General features: G+C 37.1%; 1 protein-coding gene across 4 annotated transcripts in view; it reads right to left on the bottom strand.

The window, feature by feature from the left end:
• The window catches only part of CBLB (Cbl proto-oncogene B), a 133,592-nt gene that overhangs the window by 111,120 nt on the left and 7,215 nt on the right, over positions 1–15,257 (bottom strand). For all 4 annotated transcript variants that reach the window (XM_056327676.1, XM_056327679.1, XM_056327677.1 and 1 more), the window contains exon 3: positions 12,130–12,380. In XM_056327676.1, the coding sequence (XP_056183651.1) occupies positions 12,130–12,380 (251 nt within the window). The remainder of the gene's footprint in view (positions 1–12,129; positions 12,381–15,257) is intronic.

The raw sequence follows: 15,257 nt of genomic DNA, 5'->3' as shown, positions 1-15,257 counted from the left end.
CAGAAGAGCATTTTGTACCGACACCTCCTTTAAGCCTCTAAAAATCTGCTGTGTCGTGTTCAAACATGTCTCTTCCTGGCATTGGGCTTCATTAAAGATTATTTCTAAGTGACTGCCTGGGACCCACGATCCTCACCCTCACAGAACATCTTCCTTAGCCCTTTTTTATTCTCCCCTCAATGGAAGTGGGAAAATGGGGGGAAACAAACAACTCTTTCTCAGTGGCACTTAGATAACTTCATAAGGCAAGGTTCCTTCTAGACAATCATTACCAGCCTGTCAGACAGATATGCATGTAGTTAATGAAATCACACATGCATAGACTGGAAGACAGCTGCGTACCAACTGGGTCACCAGTGATCCATACTCCTGAACACCTCCCAGATGAGCACTGTCTTTTTACATTACTGTGCTCTGCAAGTGATTAGAGCCCCATTCCTCATAGGGCATTCATTATGGGGATTAACAGTAAAAGGAAACACATGCACAGGATGTCACATACTTTTTTTTTTTTCTTTGAATCTTTGTGTATTTGCTAGAGCTATGAATTAAGGAGTAAAAAGCATATGCAGAGTTCTGAACAAGACAATACCATATGGTCTTCCAGTACGCTATCCTAAAGAAGCCCATTTTAACAAGAGTACAGGGGAGAGGACTTCAGCCTGCTGACACATGACTTTCTCAGCTAGACAAAAAACAATTGGCTATATCTGCCACATCTTCTGTATTCTTCCAACTGCTGCACAGAACATCTATCATTGTATGATGTAAAAACACCAAGTATTGGCCACTGGGAATGAGCTGTCGGTAAGATGCAGTTATGAAATGGATTAAAAATTAATATGAAGTTAGAACAGACACCACCCTTTACCAGCACTCCTGTCATCCACCATTACTCTGCTACTAAAGCCAAAAAGGCTAGAACCCTAAATACTACTCTTTATTCTAGGAAAACCTGAAAGCGCTGTACTGCGTATTAAATGGCATAATACTTGGACCTAAGTAACCTTTGATGACTGAGGTAACCAGTAAAGAGTAACCTAACTAAAGCACAGGTGTCCAAAGTCTCTGTTCTAAAACAAAACCCCAATACAGCCTATTAATTATGATCCATTTCGCATTACCAAGATGACCCAGCAACTGAAAAGGCACTTTTCAGATGTTAGTGTTTCAAAGCTAAAAGTTAGGACAATATTTCATTACAAAAACACCAGGGTTTTTTTCCTAATATTTCAAAAACAAATACTTGAAAATAATAAAAAAAAATAAAAATGAGTTACATCATAACACAGACATCTCCTTTATTGCTGGTATCAGGCAAGCATACGTTCTTAACACAGATTGTCATCACTTTTAATGACAATAGTTGGAGCACAGGTTCAAGTTCTGCGACATCAACATCTGCTTCAGAATTTTCACAGCAGTCTGTATACTGGAACAACAACAAACAGAAATGTTTTCAGGCTCTGCTCATTGCATTATACCTTCTTTAAATATGCACAACATTTAGAGAGCAATAAATACACACAGCTCTATGCTAAGTGTGCCGATAGAAGGCTTACATACCATATTGGCAGAAACTTACAACTCCAAGTTTAAACAAATTGTTGAATTTTCTTCTGTCAAAACTAAGCATTCCCCAAAAATAAGAACAATGTGCAGGGAGTTTGATATTAAAACCTAAGTAATCTAGTAATACAATAACTTAATTTTTAAAAGTTATGTATGACTAATCATCTGTAGCCCTATAAACTGTTTAAAATATTGACTTGATCAAATCTGCAGGTGTTTCTCTTCATCTTTACACACTCTCCTACTAGAGAGTAGTTAGAATTAAATGTCTGCTCTTTGATATGCACCTCTGAGGTCTCACCAATTAATGACTCCTTTTAAAATAAATTAAACATTGTTCTTAGGTACAAGATGTTTTATTACTGACCCTGCATTTCACACACCCCATGACAGACATTCATGACCCAGAATCAACTCTGATATGAGTTCACAGAATATTCTGTTGGCTAAGGACCATTTTCCATTGGAACAATTTGAAAACAGATGCTAAAAAGTTTGTCTGTCTTGCATTAATGCCCTTTAACTTGTAATGAGAGGCAAATCCTTCTCATGCAGTCATTTTTAAAAACATACAGTATTGCCCAAAATGTCCTATTTTAAGACTGATAACTAACAAATAAACTTACTCTTAAAAAGGCAATAATATTTCTGATACAAACGTAACAAAGGTGTTTGGGGTTTTTTTTCAGGACAAATAAAGAGGTTAGCAAAAGCCTTTAGGATATCACTAAGGCCCAGCACACAAACCCAGAAATAAATTAAGCTTATTAAAATGGGGGGGGGGGGGGGGGGTGTTTATTCTTAGTGTATGCAAAACTAGAATTTCTTACAGAATAATCCTCTACATAAGGCAGTGAGTGGCCACAGATTTTCTAACAACTATGCAAATTTCAGTTCTTTGAACAAGTTAGTCAACAGATACTAGGAAATAAAAGTCAGCACTGGGCCCCAGATCTAACTCATCAGTCTCTGTAAAAGACATTTATTTTACTCACAAACAAGTCCATGGATCCTTTTCTTTCTGCCACTAGTACCCAGGGTCCAACCCAATCCCGCAACATGCCAAGCACTCTGAGAGAATCTATGGATATTGTCCCTCTCTGTCATATCAATACAAACAGATGTTGTGCAATACTTTGGGTTTGAGCTCAAGAGGAAAAATAGTAATTAATCAGGTACTGTTAAGACTTCCATAGCTTACTATTCAGTATTCCTCCCTATCAGGAGACACATTTGCATTATGGAAGGTAGATGCAAAGCTGGGTCTAATACTTAAAACCAGATATGGTTGTGAATTTTGCACAGACAGAACAAATTAAGGCTCTGTGCCTAGTGACAGTTTCATTAAAGAACTGTGGAATAAGTCAATCTTCATATACATTTTTGCTACATAAAATAGGAATAATCTTCCTGTTCAATGTTGCTTCAAATCAAAGCCATATAGTTTCACTATTTTATCTTGGAGGAAAGCGAGACAATGTTTTGTGAACTCTCCCACAATGGTATCAAATAGAGGAAAAAAGTAATTTAATTACTTTACTCAACATTTTTCTCCCACTACACATTCACAGAGCTTGTGAAAGATCGATTAATAACAGTAAAAGACTAATTCATCAGGTGGGCTGTGCAAGTTCCCAGTGGAGTCTCCATATATACGACGCATGAGATATTATACTGAAATTACATCTGTGCTGTCTGACCATTCAAGAATAAATGAAATACTAAAGTCCCCTTATAATAGATCCTTTTATGGAGAGACCACAACAACCTTACCCACGCAGAAATTGGGTTTAGCTCAATCAATGTGTAACCACTGGTTATAATCTTTCACCATATACCCCAAAAATGTTTCTTACATATCTGCTACTTTTATGTTTCCCCTTCAGTTCACTGTGTTATACCACATCAGGAAGCAATACATTTAAACCTACATTTGTATCAGACATACCAGAAAAACAGTGAGGTCATAATTATTATGATCAAGTGTTACTGAAATGGACAAACATAACTAATTATTTGTTCACCAGTTTTCTTAAGTGTCAAGATCTTTGCAAGTATAAAGTCAATATATTCCTCAATATGTATTTCACATCACACAATGTAATGAACCATTACAGATCTTCCATTACAGAACAGGACAGGCTTTATAGTTCTGACATGCGAAATCTGAGCAAACTGGTGAAACTGAGCAATGTTTTATCATATGCTAGAGAGAAATACAAAATCCTTTCAGTAATAAATCCTTTAGTTTTATCAGAAAAACTCAAAATTTATTATTAATTTACATATACTTACAAACAAGATACTGATGACAGTCACCCAGTTGCTTGCTCAGGAAGCTTTATTCCTCATATAGGATCACTTACAGGTTTCTTTTTCCATTTAAGATGTTAATGTTTCCATTACATGTGTTAAACTGTGCTTCTTTACACACACAATTTACTGTCAGTCCTTTCTGTGTGCTATTTCTCCTGTTTGAATTTTTTTTTTTTAATAGTTGCATTAATTGTGCAGTCTTTTATACAACATTTTCTTTCAAATCAAGCAAACGATATTGCTAGGTTAGCTCTCAGAGAACATGCTGTTAAACTATTTGGAACTGTACAATATGAAAGAAAAGAAACACACCAACATACTAATCTTACCAGTAGCAAAACTGTTTTGTGCAGACAACAGCAAACCTATTTTTTTAACAAAAAACCCTTGTTCCTCCAATATCAATTAACAATATTAAATCTGTGCCTCACCCTAGAGCATGAATTGTCTTCACAGATTAGATACTAATACTAAAGTTAACTTGAGAATATGCAGCCAGATAAAAAAAGCCCAAGCACAGAAGGTACTCTGTATGCAAACTGCTAAATAATTATATTCTTTTGTGCCATTTTAAAGGTGACTTAAGTTAACTTTTTTAAATATTGAAGCAAAGAACAACACAGGAAGAGAAACTTATTTATGTCAAATGATCACAAAACACTTTAAAAATTTCGTAAAATTATCTCTTTCTTGCACTCTACATTTTAATGACTGGAACTGGATAGTTCCACCCATCATCATCTCCATCAATATCTCATTCTCTGCCTTGTTCTGAACTCAAACTTCAGCTGCGTTAATCAAAACATATAATTTCACCCACTTCAGATTAAGGTTATTTCCTGCTCTCTACAGGTTAGTGAAACTTTCTTTACTGTGGGTTTATATATATAGCAAGCATGTCTTCTAGCCTGATTTTTGATCAAACATTCTTTGGATAAAAGGATTATCACTGCTGCATATCTGTTTTTAAAACTGACTTGACTTTACTTTCAAAGACAGGCAAAAGAGCTTTTATAATGAAACAGCAAGTGCACCACTTGAATGTGATTATTCCTAAATTGCTTTTCATTTCTTTATAGAATAAAGGCAGATTTTTGTTTTCATGTTTCTAATTTTTAACAGAAAGCAATGCCACACAACATCATGGAAAGGAAACTATTTATTTTTATAAACTGAAATTAAAGTTAGATCTGCTTATATATTTAGATATAGATTTCATAAAAATGGACACCGTCCAAGAGCTTTCTCTGTGTTTCTTCTCACACGGTAAGTAGCTGCCATCATGAAGGCTTGTGTTGAACTCCTAAAACAAATACCTAATCACTGAATATAGAATACTTCTGACATAGAAAAGTAAAGACCAACTTTGCTAAAAAACAACTGCACATATGAAAGTGAACACATATGAAAGGGATCTTTCATCAAAGATCCCTTCAGGTCTACAACAAGAGCCTTCCTTTCTACACGGTAAATACAGGAGTCAGTGCTGTCTGTTCTTCAAGAAGATCCTAAAGTTGCTATCTTGATATGATCAGCTGGGATTATCATACCCAAGAACATAGCTCTAAATAGAGTTAGCTGTGCTTGTGGAGGCAGGCCAAGATTGCTGTTCCCTGTGGAGACCACGCAGGCAACTATGGTGAAGGGATGTGAGAAACTGAGCTGTTACAAAGCAGAAACGGGTACTAGCATCCTCACTGCCAAGTCAGACAAAGTATTTCCAGACCTCTCTGACCAAGAGCACTGTATTTTCAGAAAACCACCTGTTCTTCCCAGCTCATTTTGTCATCCTGCGTTGCCTTCTAAAGCTGAAACGGAACAATGTAGAAAACCATGTCAGTATAGACATTGCATCAGTCTTACTGTATAATCCTCGTGTAGAACTGTCATTAGGTTTATCACAAAGAAAATTAATATATAACACAAGGAAAGCCTGCAGGACCCATTCCCCTAACTTTGTGACTTTTGAGAGCTTTCACACTTGCGGAAAGTGGGTATAAATATTATGGCATCTTAATTTGGCAACATTATCATATACACTTTTCAGAGGTATAAATGATTATACAAAGTGAAACGAGATCAGACTGTGTATCTTCCCTCACAACCAGCTGAGCTCTGCTCAGATGTGACTGTCACCACATTATTTGTAACAAAACGTCTTAAAGAACTTGCACTAACATAGAAAATGCTGTCTGATTTTATAACAGAGCAAAAAGTAAAAGTGCACATATTACTCCCCTTCTACCAACTAGATACAAATCAAGAATTTAATCAATTATAAGAATTTACAAGCCATTTTTTTTCCTTTAGGATCTTTTATGGTTTTAAAATCCTTGTCTTCCTCTATGATCTGACTAAATAGTTGCCTTTAAGTTATTTTGGAACTAATACTTCCTTTGTTCTCATTTGGTAATACCCTCCCCCAACTAGTGAGGATGATCAAAAACATGTAATAATTTAAATAGTGCCTTAAAACAACTGCAGTCACACAGTCTGTTTGCATTTATGTTGAGAACAAGCTGTCATAACACTGCCCTACCATTTGTAACCTCCACATGTTCTCACCTGCCCTCTTCAACAAGAATCTCTTTGTCTGAAAGGTGTGTTTGTATAACATTCCTTGTTTAATTTAGACTAGAGCCAAAAATAGCAAATGGCTTGTGCTTCACCAAATCTGCACTGAAGTAAATTGCTCATGTGGTTCAGGTACACCAAAGGGTTTTGTGAAGCTGTTTTGGTTCACATCTGGTTTTACATCACATCTAAGGAACAGGGAGGGGAGAAGAGGGTGGAAATTCTCACTATAACCTAAAACCTTAAGAAAAGTCTCATTGCATTTCCTTCTCCCATACTAGCCCATCCGATCCATCATGCACTCTCTTTTCCTCAGAAGAAGCCCCTTTATTAGAGGCTATGTATTGTAGCCACATTCTATTCCCAATTACCACGCCACAGGTTACACACCAAAAGAGGAAAGTGTCCTTTTTTCCTAGGGACAGCTCAGGAGTTCAAGCAACAAGTCAACACTCCACAAGCCTTTTAAGCAGAGCACGGCAGCTTTTTTTTCCTAAAAACCCAGTGGAGGAACCATCTAAATGGTTATTAAACACAAGAGAGGAAAGGACAAATATGAGATTCCTTTGCCTCAAATTCAGCAAGATTAGAATAAATCAGTCAATATATTTGATCTTCAGAACATGCTGACATAGCATAAATGTAGGGGTTTACAGATCATGCCAGACAACAGACTGACAGTATGTATAGCCTAACTGCTCAGCTCAGAATTTACTGAAGACCAAAAACCACATGATATGCTTGGAAAATGAGACAAGTCACAGGACTCTTAGAAGCCAGTAACTTTCACCCACAAGTTCACAAATCTAACCCACTTTGGTGAAGGTTGCCATCCCTACTATCCAACAATTACTGAGTTTACCTATGTGATGTTAACCAATAGGCAGAACTGGCTCTACAAAAACAGCCATTAACATCCTTTTCTTCATCTGTACATTCTGGCTGTCAGCCAAAACAATCTTAACTTGTTCAAATAAAATCATCCTGAATTAAGAATTTGCTCTTCCTGAGCCTCCTCTCAATCAACAAAATCTCTGTCCGGAGACACAAACAAGTTACAAAGCTAGCTAAGTTATAAACTTCTTAACTTCCTGTGAATAAACCAGCGAGGCTGCGGTACAAGATAAGGCAATTCAAAGAAGTAGGGTAAACTACCTCTTGCCACAGGACAGAAGCACACAAGATGCTGTTTCCGCACTGCAGCTGACGTAACTGAAGCCCACCCTGATGCTAACCCTTATAATTTCTTATCAAGTTTGTACTTGCAGAATAAGGAGGGAATGGGCTAGAAATTTCAGCAGTAAAAAGGTCTCTACTGAGAATGCTGTGTACTTCAACGTGCCAGCTCAAGGACTTGATTCAGGATCCTTAACTGACCTTGGTTGTCAACACAGACTTAAGGAAGAGAAACATAACACTTTATAAACCCACTAACCAACCTGAACAGTAACAAAGGAGAATCTGATCTACCACTTGAACCGTAGCTATAAGACCTCACTAGAAGACTTAAAAGAATATAGGAATTCTGCACTAACAAAACAATTAATCAAGCTGTAAAATCTAGAAATATGAGAATTGAATCAAGATATCAAATGGCCAGATACACAAGAGAACTTAGCAAGACTTTCTGTACAGGAACAGGAGTAGTTCTGCAATCATCTTGAAGGACCTCCTTGACTCTGACTTTCTCAACATGCACACCTCTTTCTACGTCGAGCCCAAAGCCACCTCAGCTCTCATCTTGCCATCTTAATCTGCACTGCCCGCTATTTAAGATATAACCATCTTTCATTTTATCTTCCTCTTCCACTTCTGCAGTGCCACTTAAAAACAAGTGGCAAACTAATTTTGGCTGAACCAAGCAGTGTTTAAGAGATTATTAAAAATAAGTATACACCCTGGGTTTATACCTTTCCTCTTCTCATATATAGAGTATATAGCAGAAGGCATGCAATATTAAAAGAAGTTCCATCTCAACACGTATTCTTCCAAGGACACTATTTACAGGTAAGCACAGGAAAGCTCACACATCTCCATTACTAAGAAAAGGTTCTGTAAGCCCTGCAGACCATGTCCAGCACCTTGAATGAATCCAAATGTAATCCCTCCACCGCCACTTTACTCCTTTTCTAGTCTTGTAACTGTAACTTATGGTATTGATTTCTACACCTGGCTCACATATTTGTCTGAAACAAACTGCCAGCCTGCAAAGTTTTTATTTTTTCTGGATGCCTATTTCTGGAATGCAGCAAGACAAAAGGAAGTTTGGACTTCACAGAAATTATGCCTTCCAGCTTCAGTCTATACAATAAACAACAAAGGTGAGGGGAAAAAAAAAAAACAAACTCAGACCCTCAAAGACATAGAAAGATTTAAGCGTACATGTACCTGAACCACTAGTTTTAATAATTCTGTGTTAAAAAGCTTTAAAAGGTAAAATCTGTGACAAGAAGTATCTTTAAATTATTTCATATATAGGAAAACTTCTGTACAGCCTCTATCTAGTACAGTTTACAGTATTTATTGAACATCATCTCCTACCTCATTAAGCAAGAGGACTACGAGAGGACATAATTTTATACTAGACACCATACCCAGAAGGTAGATGCAATTCATATATAACGAACTTGTAAACCATACTTTCTCCGTTTAGCAAGATTCATCCTACAGCGTACAGAATAACGGCACCAACTACTCTTTAATGGCTAGCATATGTGCTTGACATGGAGCACAGGGTAGGGGGGCAACACTGCCACAGTGTTTTGTTTCAGCCATTCGTACATGATCTGACTGGCACACTATCTTGTTTCACCCACAGGATCTTTGACAACTAAAGTTCATGACAAATTCTTCACAACAGACTAATTTTGGTGTCATCAGTCAAATCAAATCACGTGTACTGTCATTGGTTCCTAAACGCACCATCATTATAGAAGTTAAAAGATTATTCAATAATCCTAATAGGTTAAAAGTATACCAAACATATATAAGGAATGCTTCTAAATGCAGCCAGTTTCTCTTTTTCACGATGACCTTTTATCCAGAAACCAGAGACACTAACAGAAAACAAAAAGAGAAAGGTAAGATTTAAAAACCACAGAAACTGGCCAGGTGTCAACATGAGGGGCTTTTGGCTTGCCCTTTTTTTAAATTGACTACACTTCAATTTGACAGTAATATTTGAAACATCTTCATAAAGATTTGTTTAAATGATCACTCCTACATTTGCATTATAATGTTAACAAATAACATACTTAGGTTAATGCAGGCATATTTGGAAGCAAAGCAGCTAAAAACAAATTAAATTTACAGCTTCTTTTACCAATTTACCAAGAATTACACGTGATTAAGTATATTAAAGCGCTGCAGAGCAAACAAGTACTTAGTCATAAGGCTCAGCAAGCAAGTATACCTTCATTCAACTTTAAACTAGGACACCCATACAGATAAAAACATCACCCGCAGATGAAAGAGGGTAGACTGAAGTCAAAGACGTACACTTTAACTGATAATGGCATGAGGCATGAACTGCTGAAACAAAAACGCTGACACTTTTTTTGTTTGTTTGTATGCAGTTTGTACAGGAAACACAACTAAGAATTTTAGCACTGGAGAAATATTTCTATTTTACTCCTTTCCTCAAACTTCAAACTCCATCAGTCAAGCAAATTATTATAGTTGTCACTTTTTGAAATACAAATATAGAGAGCCTGAATTGGTTATTGTGATACAGTTGACTTCATTACTATGTTTTGTTTTAAAATCCCTCCTCTCCAATCATCTCACAAGAACGCCCCAAACAAATGACAGCATATATGCTAACTGCACCTTTTTCAAAAACTGTTTCTTCACAAAAGACATCCTTGTAGCACCACCATTATCCTTATGCAGGAAATTAAGCGGGTAGCTGGAAAGAGGAAAGCAACTCCAGCAACTAGACACAGTTACTAAGGCGCTGTTTGAATGACCAACTGTACAGAGTATAAGCAGAGTGTTTTTGAAAAAGTGACACTGAAACTGGCTTTAATTTATTGCAAACTAAGCAAAACCATAAGTGAATCTGGGTTTGATACAACATAGGGAAGTCAAAATAAAACCTGTTTACAAAATGCAACTATTTATGTCAAATTGCCCTTTCAAAGTTCTTTCTTACTTTGCCACACAACTTCTGTTCATAAAACAAATGGGATACCAAAAAAAAAAAAAAAAAAGAATCCACAGGCTCAGTGCTGAACAATTCTTACAGGGGTTCTGGCAAGCATGCATCTACAGTGAAAACACTCCTTTACATACTTATGAATTCTCTGAATTCATAAGACAAAAAAACATTCATCACGATCTTTCCTCATCACTAAAATAGTCATAACAACATATTTTGTTCCTCTTAGGAAAACTGCTTCAAGTATGTTCACAACTGGACAGTCTTTACATACTTGAAAAAAAGTTCCTTAGACATGAAGCAAGCTTCAGACACCCGATGAAGCACAGGAGATTACCACAGTACGCGGAACAGCTATAATCATAGATAAAGATCTGGAAGAAACATATGTATACATCAAATGTAACAGCAGCAACATTTACAACAAAGTAGACATTTCACTGTTCCTACTAAGAGCGGCAAGGTGCCGGCACAGGCTGCCCGGAGCAGCTGTGGGTGCCCCATCCCTGGCAGTGCCCAAGCCCAGGCTGGACGGGGCTGGGAGCAGCCGGGGCTGGGGGAAGGGGTCCCTGCCTCTGGCAGGGGGCTGGGTGATCTTTAACATCCTTCCAACCCAAACCATTCTGTGATACCAATACTTTCTACCAGCTCCAAAAGTATACTGAAAACCCTGTCTCTGAGCTCAGGTGCAGACACAACGGCAGGGCTTCAATCCATCTTCCTTTCCTCTCTATCTCCCAATTCCCCCATCTCCTTCAAAAAGGAAAGACTTTGGAAACAGCATTGTATCTCTTAGTTGAATAGACGTAAAGATATAGCACATAGCAGAGTAGTTGCCACAACACTGCAGTACCCCTTTCCCTAAACAAAAGAGCAGATTTTGCAGAAGTTCTTAAAATATTATTTTTAAAATATTGAGTAATAAAGTATTAAAAACCTCTTCACTCACCATCAAGAGCACACATAAAGTGGATATTAATCCCTGTTATTCAAACTGAACAACTGCAAATCAGGAATCCATTAGGTTTCTGAAAAGGCTTCTCAGCACCAAACTAACATTATCATCACCTTATGCTAACATCACACTGTCTCAAAAATGTGAATATTGTTTTGTTCCATTTCATGACTTGTGAAAGCTCTAAGTCAATATCCATCATGGCTCCCACAGGTTTAGGAACTGGAGGTCAAGCTCAATCCAAGTAACAGTCATTCTCTACCAGAGGAAAAAGTACATATTGTAAGGCTCTGTGAATAAGTAATTACAATGAAATGAATGTTTTATGAAGGAAATGCACTTGGTTTTAAAGGTCACAAAGTGACAGATAAGAGCATACAATGGAACAAATCCAGCAAATTACTGAACTGACCTGCAGGGTCAATGAATCCAAACACTAAGTTTTCTGCTCTTTAAATAATTAAAGATGTCAAAACAGAATGGGTGCAGACGAACAGTGTTAAGAATGCAGACAGGCCAGACAATCTACTTTATATTTAAATATTTCACTTACCTGTCCTGTGACTGCTCTTCATACATTCTTTCCTTTCCTTCTTTGAAGAGTCTTATAGCCCGTTTAGATTTCTTCATCAGACTGTCAATGTAGATTTTAAAATACTCATTCTCACTGAGTTGTGCAAGTTTCTGGTTGTCATCATATTTACTCAGTATAAGTCGCAAATGTTGATAAGTGTCAGGTAAAATGTCAAGTATGTAAGGTGGGCTGTTTTTGAGTTGAAGCTTTGGGTTTTGGCACAATCTTACCTATAAGCAAAAACAAGAGAATGTAAAAGACAAGAAATAAATTGGGGCAAAAACTGATCGAACATCTTAAAAACAATAGGTGGTAAGCATACTACTTTAACCTCCAAGCACAAAAATTTAAATTCTATTTCATTCATACTCCATGAAATTCCAACATAGTCTCTAATGTTAAAGGATGTAAAATTTAACTTAATCCTGCCACATCTATAAAAAGAAACAACTTGCATAGTTTGGGGGTTTGTGTTTAAAGGCAGAATGTCTTTGCCCACCTACTACATGCTAAGGAGTGTATTATCAAAACACGTACACAACTAACGGCAAGAGCAGTAGTTTCATACAGATCTGTTTGCTTCAGGTGAAGTCCCCTATGGATGTCTAAATGGCTACTCAGAACTGACTATAAACCATCTTGTCATCTGCTGGCTCTCTTTTTTCTCTATCCAGCAACATAACCTCTTTAGAACCTATAGGAATTTGAAGTTTCAGAGGTCTACACAAATGAAAATGGTCTGAACAAATCCAGTGGTTCAAAAGCTATTAGCCACAACAGACAAATTAAGTCGCTCACGAACAGATATTGTAAACCAGGATACAAAACATTATAAACTTAATGTCTTCCAGCTCACAGTTGTAATAGAAGATACCATCTTAATGGACTTGGAACCATCATGTTCCTAAGTGACACAAAAAATAATCGAATAATGTGTATTACTTAAAAGAATAAGCCTCAGATGAATTGAACACCTTTATTTGAATCCAGTCTGCACTGAAAAGGTTTCTGGAAGATAGTGCTTTTGTTTCCGGTACATATACAAGGTTAGAGTAACTATCTCCTGGCTACCTAAATTCTCTGGTAGTTCGTTGTTCTGTAATGTTCTAGTCTAGAAAGCAAAAGAGATCGAAACTAACGAGTAGGTTTGGAGTGCTACTGCACCGAGCTATCCACACTCAGCTAAAACACTGAGAGGGACACACTCTACACATGTGTGTGCAGCTGTACATATGCAAATACTTATGAAAAAAATCAAGGCCATGTGGTATAAAAAGTTTTATAGGTATCATGTGGAGATTGCCACATTATATATTAGTGACTTTGACAGTCTTTTGAGGGAACTAACGAGGCTGCAAAAACATCTTAATACTGCTGAAAGCAGATTACTATTCCTACTAACATATCAACTTCAGAAAGGTGCAGTCTTGAGCATTTGGGGGCAGGGGGGAAACAAGCTTGTACCCTGTAACATGCACCTCTCTGAACTCAAAGCCGTATTGCTATTGCTGTTGCTGACCCCTCCCTCAAATTCTAGATCTACACCATTGTGAAATCCACTGCCTTAGGACTGTAGCCACTAATACCTTCATGCAACACAAAGAGCAAAGCAAACAGATAATTGTTTTTTTCCCCCCTCTAAAACATACACACAAACACATGCCAGGCAATTAGATTTAGGTAACTGGGTTCATAGTTCAAAAAGCAAAGACAGACAAGCGGACAAAAGTCAAGAACTAACAAGTTCTTGAAAAAAAACGTCTAGCACCAACAGAACAGTGCAAACTCATAAGCATTACAAAAACGTTAGCACCATTAAAAAACAGTATTTACAACATGACATTTGCAATCTCTCCCCTCATTTCACTGATCCATTGTTACTTTACTGATTTCTTTTATTCTTTCACCTACTAGACCACATAATGGATCAGGAACCCTTCTGATGTGTTGCAGAACAGACAGTCCTTCCCACAGGAAAATTTACAATCTCAGTAGGAAACAAAAAGATAGCAGATGGATGCAGGCAAACAAATATGAATACATGAGCATAACACTTCAACATGTTAGAGTGGTTGAGGGCACCAGCAGCTAAGGATTTCTAGTATAAACAGCAAAGTTTCAAGGCAAGCTCTAAAATAATTCAGTGGCTCGTAAAGGAATTCCTTCTAAATTGAGAAAGAAGCTGGAAACAAACAAACAGAAAGGTAAAATATAAAGATGTTTGGACATCTCATCAGGTGATGAAGTCTGGAACCGCAAACCATAACTGCAAAGAGCAGGCAGCAAGACTTTGAAACTGAACATAACTTGGTTATATTTCATATGATAAAGAGAAGGTTGTCAGGATAAGGGACAACATGGTCCAAGTTGTGGGTTTGCAGATGCCTGATATACAAAATAGCAAGGTCTGATTGAGAGCACTTTAGCTGAATGGCTTGATCTGAAAGATTCAGCCACAACTTAAAAGAGCAGTTCAAGTAAAGGAGTTGCCTGAGTGAAGGCAGGATGATGGTGTCACCCCAGAAGATCAAGAAAGGAACTAACAAGAGAGACTTATGAAGGAGATTAAACGTTTTCTTTTAGTTACACTCAAGTTAAGCTGACAGAATTCTTTAAGGAGATTCCAGAAACATGAGCAAAGAATTTTACATGTGTAGACAGATCTGAAAATCATCCCTGCAGAGACGTACGTGAATTTCTTTTTGTAGAAGAGTTTGAAGAACTCAAATCCCAAAGACAGAAGTGAAAACACAGACATTTTTCATCTGAGCTTTTGTTCTCTCTGATTTCTAGTTTAGTGAAAACTTGAAACAGGATTGACATTCTTCCCAAAGCCAACTACAGATGACATTAATCAGTATCACTGATTAGGTGTTACAATCTCCTAGGGGTGGGGGAAACAAACAGCTGAAAAGAGGAAAAGTACTCATTCACAGAAAAATTCAGCAATGAGAACAGACCACAAGCAGAGAAGGCTACAATGATTTTGAATGGTTTATTTATCCTAACTTAATTATCATGAACAATTAATTAATTCTCTTTCTGAAGTCTATCTATTTAATAGGATGTTCCAACAAGCAGAATGTAAGCAGTTTCATATATATTAG

Source organism: Falco biarmicus, chromosome 2 (assembly GCF_023638135.1).
Source record: "Falco biarmicus isolate bFalBia1 chromosome 2, bFalBia1.pri, whole genome shotgun sequence".
NCBI classification, from domain to species: domain Eukaryota; kingdom Metazoa; phylum Chordata; class Aves; order Falconiformes; family Falconidae; genus Falco; species Falco biarmicus.
Note: the sequence above shows the minus strand (reverse complement) of the source record. Positions and strands in the feature narration are given on the sequence as shown.